General features: G+C 45.4%; 1 protein-coding gene across 15 annotated transcripts in view; it reads left to right on the forward strand.

The window, feature by feature from the left end:
• The window catches only part of TRIP12 (thyroid hormone receptor interactor 12), a 1,206,981-nt gene that overhangs the window by 373,634 nt on the left and 818,862 nt on the right, over window positions 1-14,485 (forward strand). For all 15 annotated transcript variants that reach the window (XM_086944059.1, XM_086944047.1, XM_086944048.1 and 12 more), the window contains 2 exons: window positions 1,771-1,839; window positions 6,604-6,769. In XM_086944059.1, coding sequence (XP_086800185.1) covers window positions 1,771-1,839; window positions 6,604-6,769 — 235 coding nt within the window. The remainder of the gene's footprint in view (window positions 1-1,770; window positions 1,840-6,603; window positions 6,770-14,485) is intronic.

Here is a 14,485-nt window from a genome sequence, read left to right on the forward strand (position 1 = left end):
TCTCTTCAAGTCCCCTAGTGTTAATAAATTTCTCAAAGGCATTACTCACCAATTCCCTCCTGGTCCGTTTGTGATGCCGCAGTGGGTCTTGAATCTTGTTCTTACTTTTCTGATGTGCGCTCCTTTTGAGCTGCTTCACAACTGTCCTGTTCGTTTATTAACTTGGAAGACTCCTTTCCTGGTTGCCATCACCTCCGCTAGGCGCATGAGTGAGCTCCAGGCTCTTTCCTGTAAGCCTTCCTTTCTGTCGGTTAATCCAGATAAGGTTGTGCTTTGCACTCGTCCTTCCTTCTTGCCAAAGGTTGTCACGGCCTTTCACATTGGGCAAACTATCATCTTGCCCACTTTCTTTCTGCCTCCGCTCCCTGATGGAGAGGAAGAGAGGCTCCACCGTCTGTCCCAAAATGTGCGCTCTCATTTTACCTGAATCGCGCACAACTGTTCCCGGTGGATGACCAGCTCTTCGTTGGCAACGTGGGCACCTAGAAAGGTCGGGCTGTACACAAGAGTACTATCTCCTGCTGGGTTGTCTTGCGTATCAAAGCCTGTTATTCTCTGGCTAAAAAGGAACCTCCGGTGGGGTTACGCGCCCATTCTACCAGGGCGTCAGCAGCTTATACTGCATTGGGACATGGTGTTCCCCTGCAAGACATCTGTCAGGCAGCCACGTGAGCCTCGTTGTACACTTTTACCAAGCATTATTGCCTTGACAGTCAAGTCCGGAGAGACTGCTTCTTTGGCTGTTCTGTTCTCTGTGACTTTCTGGTGTGATCTTTGTTCGTAGACCCTCCACCAGGGTTGGTATTGCTGGGGTATCCATTATAATGTGATAGATTCCTTATCACCCCACCCATCCCCCCCCAGTTCTGAGAACTGATTTCTAGGGTTAAGGTCATCCCTTTCAGGGACCTAGTTTCAATGCACCAGTAGTCCGTATCCTGCATGGCTCTGCGTTCCTGGTGCGGAAAGTAGTGTACAGAACTGAAGTCAGCGCGCATGGGTGCGTCTAAGTAGCTCCAGCGACGTCAGCTCGGTGACTACGACGCCAACGAAGTACGCGGAGCCGTACGACGACGCCTACCGACGCACAGGGGTACTGCTGACAAACTTTCCAGATCCAGTCTGACTCCTGGGGATATTATAAGGTAAGGAATCTATCACTAACTGTCTCCTACAGATATATTGTTAAACAAGTAGGTAACTTGTGCTGTTAGTGCATACCCTAGTATTACCAATGCTTACTAATGCATCTTGTATACACACCTAAATATTGATTGTTGGGGAGGAAGCGTTTTTATGTGAATTGTCTAGTCCCCTGTGGGTTTCACTAGAGGGACCATGAGTCACCTCGAAATATGAATATCTTCTAAGAAAAATACCAGATTATAATGTTCCAGGCACAGCACTAGAAAGCGGGAATAATAAGCCCAGCAAGTGAATTTACATTACCACAGACTGTAAACTGATTGTTCTATGTAAGCAATGCTTTTCTTTTCCTGCTCTTTCCAAGGAGCCTTGCATGAAGTATTGAATTTTCAACATTAATATTTTTCAAAAGTTATGATTGAGAATATGGACCATTTTGGATAATTATTACTACTGTTAAGTAACTTTTCATTCTGTCATGTTAGAAGTTTTTTAAGATTACTATGCCAATCAGTGTTCCTAAAAAGAAGAGTTGCCATTGTTCTTACTCTGATAAGTGTGTGGTGTTGACTTTTTATTGTGTTCTGTAAATGAACTGCATTTTATATTGTTTTGTTTCAATAGGATAAAAAATCAGTGGAAAGCACGTGCCTCTGTTTCGCAAGACTGGTGGACAACTTCCAGCATGAGGAGGTACTGCATGTCTAGCAGATCTCAACCATTCTGTTTACAGCACCAAGGGCCAGTATATTCCAATCACTTTAGATCGAGTCATTTTTGTTATGCTTAATGGCAATGCTTAAGTTTAGTAGATGTTTAGATAAAGCTTACAAACGGAGATCTAGTAAGAGCGCACAGGTAATTTTAAAATGAGGCCATGCGTACAGTATTGAGAAGATAAGACAATTCAAACAATCTAGATAAATATAAAAAAATATTTTCACTATTGGAACACCTCAAATGGCAGTTTCAGACAACTGTAAGGCTTTCATGGCATTAATGTATTGTTCATGCCCTCACCCTTGAAGTGGCATATGCACATACAAAAGTTAGAAGTCATATAAATATTACTCTTAATACTATGAAAGAGAAGAGTATAAATGTAGTATTTAGTGGTTTGTGTATTAGGTTTTTTTCTCTTTTTTTTTTTTTTTTTTGCATCTTATTGGTATAACTATTTTGAGTCCAACAAAAAGGAGGGGGAGAATAGGGATCGTTATGATCCAGAGGGCTTAAATTACCACTCAGTGTGAGTGGAAGGTCCAGCCACAGACGGAGCCCTCAACAATGAGGAAAACAAAGGAAGACTAGGCTGTTCCTGGGGGGTCAGGCTGTCACTGAGGTGCAGGGGGGAGTGCTCGTAGGAGAACTACCCCAGGGTATCCATTATGTTGGATATAATGGCTTCACACACCCTTGCGAGTGTCATGCTTCATCATAGGCAATGCTCCACGTTGGGTAGGCGGTGCAATTCCCAATGGGCAACACCTCTAGGAGGGGCTCTTTGGCGGAGATCTTTGTATCCAACTGCCTATGGGTGAAGTGGGGGTGTGGGGCCAGGATAGTGTAGACTGTGTTAGTGAGGGTAAAATGAAGCCTACTTTAGGCAAGAGAAAGTGTTACAGGTAGTACAATGTTGTAACTGAAAGGTTTCCTAAACATGTATTATGGGGTTATAATCAAATGTAACCATGAGGTCACTGTTAAGGGGGTTTTTACTGCGGCCAAACAGATTCTGAAACCGTGAATCAGCCCTTCCAAGTGCCCACATGCTTCTATTGGTCCAAGAGCCTTTGCCGGCAGTTTGGGAAGTTCACCATAAGCTTTCATTTGTTTGCATGCCCAGGTTTGGGAAATGGTTTATTTTTTTCAAACCCCACTATGCCCTGCCAGCCTCCCTCAAGTTGCATGCAACTCTATGAATTTCCGATTCTGTATTTAACTTGTGCTCTTTCCTCTGATGGATCTGCTCGAAACTTGCCATAATCGCAAAGGACTAAACATGCAAAATGTCTGCCAAATTTCATGTGGGCTTGTCACTTGTCAGTTTTCATCAAATGTTCAACTTTTTAGCAACCTTTTTATCTGTGGCCTGCTTGACAAATTCAAACGTGCAAAAAAAAAACAATGAAGTAAGCTTAACAGTGCTAAAGTTATAGGGTCATCAAAAATACCTTCCCAGGTGTAAAGGTACATCTATTTATTGACTGTTTCAAGCACACAGAAAATTGTTGTAAACACTTATTTTTCAAACTACAAAATACTTTGACACCAAACACAGAGAATGCACTTCAGCCAAGTTCTTCTTTCATGTTAGGTTTTCTGTAATTTCGTTCATCCTTTTCTTCTGTATAGCAGAGCAAAAAATACTGTGTTAATTAAATTGTGAGAAGTCCCTTTTCGCTTTTTGCCTCTGCCCACCTTTTCTAGGCTACCTCTCGACGTATCCGCTCCATTGTTGTCATGAAAAACCTAAATCGGATGAACTATGTGGTTGGAAGGTTTTTCACAGATTTGTCGAATGCTCACCAAATTTATTTAGAAATAGTCGTTTCAGGAGCCTCTTACTAACATAACTACAAACTGGCTATCAGAGTATTCTTCTGCATATACATTTTACATGCAGATCAATACTGCAAGCAATCCCATTCTAAACGTGCGCGATTTCCTTTGTTTTACTTTAATAATGCAACCTATTAAACACACAATACTCTACAGCAAACATTGTAGCACTAAAAGTAATCTTGCTTCGATTCTGTGAAGGGCATCGTGAAAAACAGTAAGAGCAGTTGCAGCCAGTTAAGCAGTGTGTGTAAGGAGCTTTTATTTGACACTGCTCCATTAAAGAGACCAGCAACTTCCATATCCCATTATACCTTGTAGTGGTGGTTTATTTTTTATCGATGCACCTAATTGTTGGTTGGCAAACAAAAAGTTGATTTCTGCGTATTCATACAAGTATGAACTAAATAAACAGGTACTCCGTTTAGTATAATATGAGTGTTTAAAAAAAAAGCTGAATATCAAAATTTAAAATGTACATCCTAACACATTTGCCTGCTATTTAGCAGTTCATCTTTATTCCCTCTCCTTTCCTTTAATAACTGTCTGTAGGAAATTGGGTTACTGGTTGAGGGAGTAACACCCTACTGAAACAGCAACAACAGTTCTTGTCAGGGTGAAACACTAGCAGATCCCAAACTAACCTGTACTTGACCACCCTGATAGCTTGACACAACACCAGTCAGGCTCAGCTTAAATGCAATGTGTAAAGCATTTCTCCAGCACTTCAAACAGTAAAGTGAAAACACAACACCAGAAAAATCATACACCAATTTGGGAAAAAAACTGTGAAATGTAATAAATTTGTATACATCCAATCCTTATAACCGGACATATGTAATTTCAAAGATTTAGGTAAACGCTTAAAACCACAAAGTGCTACTCGCACCTATCTGCTCTTGCGAAACCAGGTGAAATTCCCAAGTGCAGGCCAACATTGATGTAGCATAGGCGAGATACAGGGACCAGATTAGTCTTGCTGAAATAGTCCCTTTCAAAGGTCCAGCACAAAGCGTTCTGTTAACGGTGGAGGGGCTGTGAGGGGCAGGGAGAACATTGCGGGTGGTCATGGCTGCAGCTCGAAAAGCAGGATGGGCGTGGTAGTCAATGCAGCGTGAACATAGTGTTGGGCGTCACAAACGGTTGTTGCTGGAGATTCACATTGGAAGTCATCGCACCCTGTCAATGCTGTAGTGCGAAGTGCAGATCTTACATTGCCGTGCATCACTAATCACTGTGGCATGAAAGGGCTAGTGCACTTAGAGATTCGGGTTGGCAGGTGGCATGATTAACCAGATCTTGTCACAAAGTCCCGTTCATGGTAGCAAATTGGCTAAAACATTAAGATTTCTCCTTTTCTTTGAAGTGTTTACCTGATGCCACACCTAGGGTCCAGGTCCTAAGAGGCACCTCTAGAGAGGGGAGGGGGGGGGGGGCGGGGGGGGGGGGCAGGCACTCACTGACCCTTGAACCCACTTTAGCCTGGAATGACGGATACTGGTCAAGTCTTCCGTTTCAGCAAGCAGCACCTCAGAGTAACAGGGTATCAGTCCTTGTGGCTGAAAAACAGCACAACAGTTCTCCTGTAGTATCCAAAGATACGCAAATGTACTTTAGAGTTGGGTCTGGGGCTCCAATATTGTGCTCAGGAAGGACCATTGTGATGTGCAAATGTGATAGGCCAACTTTATAAGAGTGACCTTTTTAGAATTGTGACGTAAAATCAGAAGTTACCATTAAAGAGGGTTTTACATTACATTTCTTTAAAAAACAAACTCCTCATTCCTACCTGCTCCCAATTAAACATTGCCATGTAATTAGGAAACCCAATGTTATGCTATAGGAGAGGTATGCCTTGCAGTAGTGAAAAACGAAGTTGAGTTTTTGAACACAAAGACATATAAAATGAAAGTACATGTCCAACTTTGTAAATACAATAAAATCTGCTATTTGGGGCCTACCCTACACGGTGGATGACTTGTACGTATTAACCCCTTCGCCGCAACGCAAATTATGACGTGGTGCGGGGGTGGGGGGGTTGGCATGGCGGTACTCACGACTGCTCTCACCCGTCATAAATCACGGTGGGCGTGTGCTCATGACGGCCGGGAGTAGTCAGAACTTCATCCACTGATTCATTCTCCCGCACAGGCGGGGAATTAACAGCTCATGGGCGGAGCGGCAACATTCTGACTGCTTTCGGCCATCAGGAGCACACGCCTACCGTGACTCATGACGGCCGGGAGCCATCATGAGCACCGAAGGAGTTAAAAAGAAGTTTTAGGCCTGGCGAAGGTTGTTTTTTTTTTTTGCCCGGTCGAAATGGCAGTTTAAAGTGGCGCACACAGGCTTCAATGACAGGCCTCAGACATGCTTAAAAGGCTACTTAAGTGGTTTGTGTAATTAATGCTGCAGGCCCACCAGCAGCATTTAGTTTAAATGACCTGGTACATGTAGTGTCTGTTGATCAGGGACTTGCAGGTAGATTAAATGTGGCAATTGTTAGTAAGCCAACTTTACTGTGTTTAAAGGAGAGAGCATAAGTTATTTAGCACTGGTAGAGTGCGGCGAGTCTTATAAGCCAACAAAAGCAGGTTCAGGAAACAGGAGGGTGAAGGGAAAAGTTTTATGATTGACCAAGCAGAAAGAGCCAAGTTCAACACTGTGTTGCTATGCATGTTTTTGTTTTATTAAATGTTAATGTGAACACTTAAAATCTATGGTGTCTTTCTGTTTAGTTGATTACATCCTGCTCTAATTTATTTTATTGGAAATTGTTTATTCAAAAGAAAACTGACGTATAGTTAAACCTCTAGTGCATGAACTATGAACATTTTCAACTGAAAATAGGCTAATGTATACAAATGTCAGAGGTTTTCCTGTCTTTCTTTCTAGAATTTGCTACAGCAAGTTGCTTCTAAGGATTTGCTTACGAACATTCAGCAGCTCCTGGTAGTAACTCCTCCGATCCTGAGTTCTGGAATGTTCATTATGGTGGTGCGCATGTTCTCTTTGATGTGTTCCAATTGCCCTTCTCTAGCTGTACAGCTCATGAAGCAAAGTAAGGGCACTTGTGTATATATATATATATATATGTTATAGTATAAATTTGTTCCATGTATTACGTGGTGGTTTATTCAAAATAGATCTCTTCTGTAGAATGGAGCCTACATCCGTTATTCATTCAAAATAAGCTGCTTGTCACCCACCCAAGGTGGACCAAAGTGTGTTAAAACTCAGAAATGTTGATTGACATAAGGCAAAGCAAATTAAGTTATAGCGTCTGGATTTGAAGAATGGGTCATTAAAGCACTGAATATACGGGTCACTCTGGTTCTTAAGCATGGCTTTATCTGTGAGGGTTATTGACAGTAGAATATGTGCAAGTGTGAGATCTTAGTAATATTTTTTAATGCTTTTTGTTAAGTCTATATAAAATAAACAACATTTTAAACACTAATTTTTGTTTATTGGGAAATTGGACTAAAACAGCAACCTTTACATGTGTAACTTCAATAATGTGCCAAATGAAAGTTCACAATGCACACTTCTTCCTTTAAGTAGTACACAGATCATATCGGTGGCTTGCCCAGCCCATTACCTGTTATGTAGTTCTCTGCGTCTTTCAAATGAGTCTAGAGATCCTAGATCCAAGATACTGACCTATTTCTCAGGACATCATTGACACTCCTAGATCACTTTTTGGTGAACATGTGCTTACATTTTCTCCTTTCTTTTCTCTGTTTTGGGTGTTTGAGTTCCTACATTCTGGTGGTTGTATCATGTCTTGTTATCGTTCCCAAAACTGTTAGTTTGTTTTGGTTAGATCTTCGTTGCTTAACACACGCAAATTGCTGGGGGTAAAAGTACCCACTTTTTTTTCCTACATCCGACTTTTCTTCTCCCATGCCTGTAGCACACAGTGTGGTTAAAGTGTAGAATGTTTTGGTTCTTATTTTGGACCAAACAGGAAAAAGACTGGCCTTTTCTGCCATCTTTCCTGTGTCTTTATTCTTGTGGTCATACCAGCATAGAGTTTGTAATTTGTCTGCTGAGTGACCACAGCGTAAGTGCTTGTTTCGCATGTAAGGAAAATTAGTATTTGCACCCGTGAGATTGGAGGTATGCACACTTTTCCATGATTATAGGAAACTGGATTTTTGTTGCAGTAACCCCACCCTCCTCCTCCTCGCCGCACACACAATTTTTTGCCTGATATTTGATGCAACTTTGACTGAACTGTACTGGGTTTCTGCTAACTAAGGCCTCCAGTACCAGTATTATTTCCCTAAATCTGTTCAATTGCTTCCTCCAATTGGCAATACCTTTGTCACCTTCTGTAAGTCTCTAGTAAATGTTACCCCTGGTACCTAGAGCCTGAGGTACTAGAGAGGGTCCCTTTGGCCTACAGCATGAATTGTGCCACCCTAAGGGACACCTCACCAAATGCATGCAAGACTGCCATTGCAGGCTGCATGTTTTGGTGCAGGCAAAAGTGAACACACATGTCCTATACCTGTGTGCCATGTCCTCTACCAATGCATGTTATAATTGTAAGACACCCCTACGGCAGGCCTTACAGCCCTAAGGCAAGGTGCCTTATATTACATGTGAGATCACAACTACATAAGCAGATGTGCCCCTTGGCTGGTCAGTTCCAGTACTGTGAGTAAACAGGGAAGACCTATTTAAGCATGCTGGACACTGGGGAAAACTAGTTCCCCAGCTACATGAGGGCTTCGCTGAAAGTAGGGATGCTTGGTATCAAACATGTCTCAGTGAACCCACACTGATGCCCCTGTGGATTTAATAATACATGCACACCAAGGGCACCTCTAACATTCCCCTGTACACCTACCAGCCCCTGGTGTGTTACCTGGCTGGTTTCTGCAAGCTTCCACCAGAGACGAGTGTCTGACACCCAAGGGTTAGTGTCTTTGTACTTAGGAGGTCAGAAACAAAGCCTGCTCGGGTGATAACTCCCCCTCCCACAGGATGACCTGCTGATTAACTTTCCAAGGCAGGAGAGTTTCAAAAAGCAACTGCCTTCGAAATACAAGTCTGGCTTCCCTCACAGGAAAGGAAGCAGCCCTCTTTTGTTCAGAGCCCTTTGTCTCGTGGACAGGCGGGAAATTAGCTAGTCAGGTAGGTGTGCCCACCCTCATGCTAGTACCACCCCTAAGGTGGCTCAACCTGATGTGGATACGACTTTTTAGAAGTGCCCAAGTTTGTGTTTGCACAATAAGGAACTCTTGCACATCGTTATGCCCACTTTCCACAGTAAGAGGTCAAATAGGGGCCGTAGTGACCCCAAGGGTCAGTAGCCCATTGGCTACTACCCTACACTCACTTAACACCCCTAAATTCAGTATTTAGGAGAACCCCTGGCACCAGAAAACCAGATCCTGCTGACCTGATAGACGAAGGACGTGAAGAGTTGCATCCTGCAACAGCTGAAGGCCCAGCAACTGACCTGGTGCCAACCCTGCCAGCTGACTTTAACAGTTGCATCAAAAGAAGACTTCTCCCATAGCTGCTGAGTCCCCAAAGCAAATGAGACCTGCCAGCACTTTCCCAGCATTCAGGACCTCTCGAGAAGTAGCGGACCTGCTTCACTGCAACTTGCAGACATCCAAAGACTCCTGTGATGACCTTGTGACAGCAGAAACCAGATGCCTGAAGCCACTGCACCTGTCGCTCCAAGCCCAAGTGTAAGTGGGCCAACAGTATCATTGTGGTCCTCCGTCCTCTAGAGACCAAGTCCACCATGGTTTTGCACTCAGTTAACTGTCCGTCACCTGCAGCCACTGTACGCAGGCCCTTTCTACCACGAATTGTCCTGGTAAGGAAAACCAGACTCCTTAAGACACCTCTGCAACCCTCACCCTTACGGAGTAGAAAAGAGGACCAAAGGTGTCATTGCGTCCCGAGCATCGTGAGGCCTGAGGCCCCCTGTTGGTTTAGACTGACTGGCCTCCCAGTCCAATCCTGCAGCCTCTTTACACAAACACTGATCGCCATTGAGTACCATTGGGCACCCGGCATTGTTTTGCACCCCTGACCCGGCCTGCCTAGTGCCGCTGGTGGTGTTCTACTAGTCCTGCCTTGTACCTTTCACACCACTCACCTTCTCACTCTCCTGGAGATTGGTCCCGTAAGTCGCTGTACTGTATCTGAATGCTGCATTGACTTTTCCTCCAATAAGATATCATTGCAGCTTCTAAAAATTGCACTAAGTGTCGACTTTTAGAACTGAAAAGTATTTAGATTTAAAAATGTAGTTACTTGAACGAATTGCTTCTGGTGCCTAAACACACATAAAGATACTTTTATTTTTATAAATTGGTGTGGATCTCCTCATTGAGCGGTCTCATTTATTGACCAGTGTGTATTTTCAGATCTTTTGTACTCCTCTAAGATGAGCCCAAGGTTGCTTGACCACACTACCACATGGAAAAGCACCTTGGGATTGCTTGAGCAAGCCCCTGTCTATTTCTAAGGAAACCCCCTGAATATTTACACAATCTTATGTGATCTATCATACAAAGAGCCAGCTTTGTAGAATGATACAATACCTGGACTCTATGGAGTCACTGTCTGCTACGGTTGCTCAAGATGTGGAAGGAGTGAACTCTGATAACAAGAGGGGAGGCCCTCCGGTAATTTGTCCTATTCAAGTGTCCTTTTTCGTTTTTCAAAAGGGTCTCACTTTTCTCTTGAGAACAAGAGGATTACGGAGGAACACCTGTTCTGTTCTACTAGGACCTGAAACTCCTATTCGTGGTAACAGGGCAAGCAAGTTAAGCTGCAGCCTTTTTCACATTATCAGCAGCAGGGCGAGATGTGATAAGTAGCAAATGTTCCCAAATCCTGCCCTTCAGAAGTTCATTTGCCTTTGCCATCTAAACCCGCTTGCTGCAAATAAGCCTTTTTGCACTGGATAAAGTAGAGGTAGACAAAATACCAGCTCCAGACAGGATGACTTCCAACACTGTGTCTTTTTAGTCTCCTTGGTTGTTTGCATTTGCCCTGGACTGCAACCATGTATTTTAAAGATCTCTCCAAGGTTTTCACCTCTCATGGACGTAGTTTCTGTATTTTTCAATTCACATGTTCTGTTTATAGCCTGTTCTAATAAAGCTCTTCGAGACCCATCAGTACTTCAGTCACTATTTAACTCTTCTCTATGCAACATTAGCCTTGTACCTTTTGGCTCGCTCTCTGAAGCACGGCACAGCAGTGCTTTCTAGTGCAGTTGCAAATCACACCTACAGTAAACTAGCTTTTTTTATGCACCTTCTTTGCTGACCTTGTTAGCAACCTAAGGATTGATTGTTTGATTCCAAAGAGAAGCCCTTCTTGGATCCTCTACCCCTTCAATAAGGTATTGAACACCCTAAGTTACTAGTGACCACAATTCTTGCATTTGGTGTTACATTTGTTAGCACACCAACAATGATCCGGCATTCTCAGACCATGGTTCTTAAGAGGATCAGAAGTATCAAGGTAGGCTGCATTTTGTATCCCTCATAAGGGCAGTGGAGGTACTCTACCTGTATTTGTTCAGACCAGGCTTGAGTGTATGTGGTACTCCTATAGTGCAAACCTTGGCAAAGGGCAGCGGAGTGTTAGACAGGGTCAACAACAAGCATACAGAGTGAGAAAGTGGCTCTATATATACTGGACCAAAGTAAGGTACAGTGTGTATAGAGTTACACAATCCCCTGAGGTATAACAGAGGTTAAAGTCAGGTCTGACCTTACACTCCAAAGTGGTAGCTTGGTCGAGCAGTAAGGCAGTACCAGAGGACAGTGTTATGCATTTGTTGTACACACTCAGTCAGCAAAAGGTTTTACACACTCGAACTGAACACCAGGCCAATTGTTTTTATATCAAAAGATATACAGCTAGATTCATCAAAGAGCCGTTTTGCGATTCCTTAATAGCGATTATTAAGGAATCGCTATTAAGGACTTGCAAAACGGGATTCATGTCGGAATCTGTAAATAAATGGCGATTCCTACATATTCCTTTATTTGCGATTAGCAATTGCTAATTGCAAATAAGATAGCGATTTCAGGGGGGAGGAGCTTCGCGGGCAAGCAAGATGGCCGCGTAAGCTCTGAGCTCCGCAGACCCTCCGACCCTCCGCACATATCCTGTAAGAAATCCTGATCCACGGTTGTGGATTCCACTTGGCGAGTGGTCGTAGACACGGGAACCGCTTTCCGTTTCTAAATCCGACATTTCTTGGCGAAGTTATGTCGTGTTGAACTTTGTGCCAGGGATGCGCCATTGTCCCGGAGATGGCCGACGGTCGAGAAGACGCAGAGCATGGTCGATATGCTGAGTGAGCGCCTCCTGCTTCTGTTGGCGGAGTGAACGTAGCTGCCGAGTTGCCTACCGTTGACTTGCACTCGGAGAGGCTACGCTCCGCGCCCATCTGAGTGCTCACATCGACTTCGCCCCACTACCCTTTGTTCTGCCCAGACCCAACATGGCTGGCAGGGGTGATCCCGACAGGACGGCGAACCGGGCCAGTAGGAAGACGGTCCAGCCTCAGACCAACAAGATCGACCGGTACGCCCAGCAAAGGACCTCGCCCACTGTGGTCGCTCAATCTAAGGACTCCCTACGGGCGGGCTCACCCGAGGGTTCGGAGCCCACTCTTCGTGACATCATGGGGGCTATCGCTGGCATCAGGACTGAGATGCACAAACAGCACGAGGTCCTGACACACAAGGTGGACACCCTGGCTATCGATCTCAATTTGATTAGGGCCGACCTGGGCAAAACGAATGATCGAGTGAAATCTCTCGATCAAAACCTCCAGCCTCACGACCGATGTCTCGGACCTGCAAGCGGAGGTCCGCACCTTGCGGTCGGTTAATGACTTGTTTTCGAGGCGGCTGGAGGATTTTGAAGGACGTGCCAGGCGGCAGAATGTTCGCATCATTGGGGTGCCGGAGGGAGCGGAGGAAGCGGCCGTTGACCTCTTTGTCGAGGACTTGGTTAAGACCCATCTCGCTCCAGCAGGCCTCAGTCACTTCTTCTCGGTTGAGCGGGCCCACAGAATACCGGGCGGCCCTCCGAAGACGGGCGTCACACCGAGACCCATCATCGCCCGTTTATTCAACTTCAGAGATCGAGATGCGATCCTCCAGGCCTCGAGGCGACATGGGCCTCTCAAGTTCCAAAACGCAGATGTGAACTTTTACCCGGACTTCACCAGGGCTGTTCAGAGACAGCGTCAAAGTTTTGCGGGGGTAAAGCGGCGCCTCAGGGACTTGGGGCTGAAATACTCTATGTTGTTCCCCGCTAAACTGCGCATTGAACGCGATGGCCGCGCCCTGCTTTTTGATATTCCTGAGTCTGCGAGCGACTGGCTGGAAACTTTGCCGCACCGGCGCGAGGAGCAGGAGGAACATTCTGAAGGTGCCTCTGGTGGCCTCGGTTCTCAGGAATAGTACTTCTCGCACTACCATAGTCGGTCGGTGTGCCCGTTGACTATGACCGATAATGCCAGTGCTGTTGCACTTTACCGGGAATATCCTATTCTCACGTGGAGGGTGGCAGGGGGGGACTGTGGGGGTTCCTTACTCCTCTAGGGTCTTTTTGTAGCTTAGTTTATGGGGCGACAGGCACACTGCTGGTTGGGGGGGCTTTTTAGTCTGCTGCAGGGGTGCAGGGTGGGGCGTGGTGTTGGGGTTGGTTTTGTGTGCTTTCTTTGTTTCTTTCTTCTTTCTCTTAGGCAATGGGCCGTCTGCTTTGCTTTGTTTCATGTATCGGTGGGGCCTCTGGGGGCTGGTGAAGGCTTGATACACGATGATGGGGGGTAGGACACTGAAGGTTCTTAGTTGGAATGTCAATGGCTTGGGTGATCGTATTAAGAGGGGGGTGGTATTGCAACTGTTTAAAAGACAAATGCCTGATATTGTTCTTTTGCAGGAGACACACTTGGTGGGGAACACGTGCCGAGCGCTCAATAGGAAGGGTTACAAGATGGTGGCACATTCGGGGTTCTCTTCGGGGTCCCGGGGGGCGGGTGTTATGGTGCGCACGTCCCTTCCTTTTGAGATTGACTCCACTATTGTGGACGAGAGGGGGCGGTACGCAGCAGTCGCAGGGCGGTGGGAAGGGCATGTCTTGACACTGGTTTCAGTTTATGTTCCTCCGGGTTTGCAAAATAACACCTTTCAGGACCTTGGCAGCGCCATCTTGAATTTGCCAGCAGGGTTGCTTATTGTGGGGGGTGACTTTAATTCTGTTTGCTCTGGATCCTTGGACAGACATCCGCCTAGAGACCTCCGTAGCTCGCAAATGTGGCTGCCCACTTTCCTTGATACTATGGGGTTGGTTGACTGCTGGAGACTTCTCCATCCCACCCAAAGCCAATACTCTTTTCATTCTGGCGCACATGGTAGCCTCTCAAGGATTGATTACGTTCTTGCATTGGCTGCTCATGCACCGGCGATCTCTGAGGCCCGATTTTTGGCGAGAGGTATCTCGGACCATTCCCCGTTGTGGGTCTCATTCGATTTTAATATTGTTGTAACGGAGCGACCGGTGGTGGTCAATCCGTGGTACTTCCGAAACCCAAAGACACGTGGTCTCCTGGCCAGGGCTATCGAACTCTATTTTACCGAGAACGTGGGATCGGTTGCATCGGCTGCCACCTTATGGGAGGCGTTTAAAACGGTCTTGCGGAGTGAGGCATTCGCCCTCATAGCGGAAGCTCGTAGGAACAGGGACGCCGACATGGTGCGCATTGAGGCAG

The sequence above is a fragment of the Lissotriton vulgaris genome, chromosome 11 (genome assembly GCF_964263255.1).
Source record: "Lissotriton vulgaris chromosome 11, aLisVul1.2, whole genome shotgun sequence".
Taxonomy (NCBI): Eukaryota; Metazoa; Chordata; class Amphibia; order Caudata; family Salamandridae; genus Lissotriton; species Lissotriton vulgaris.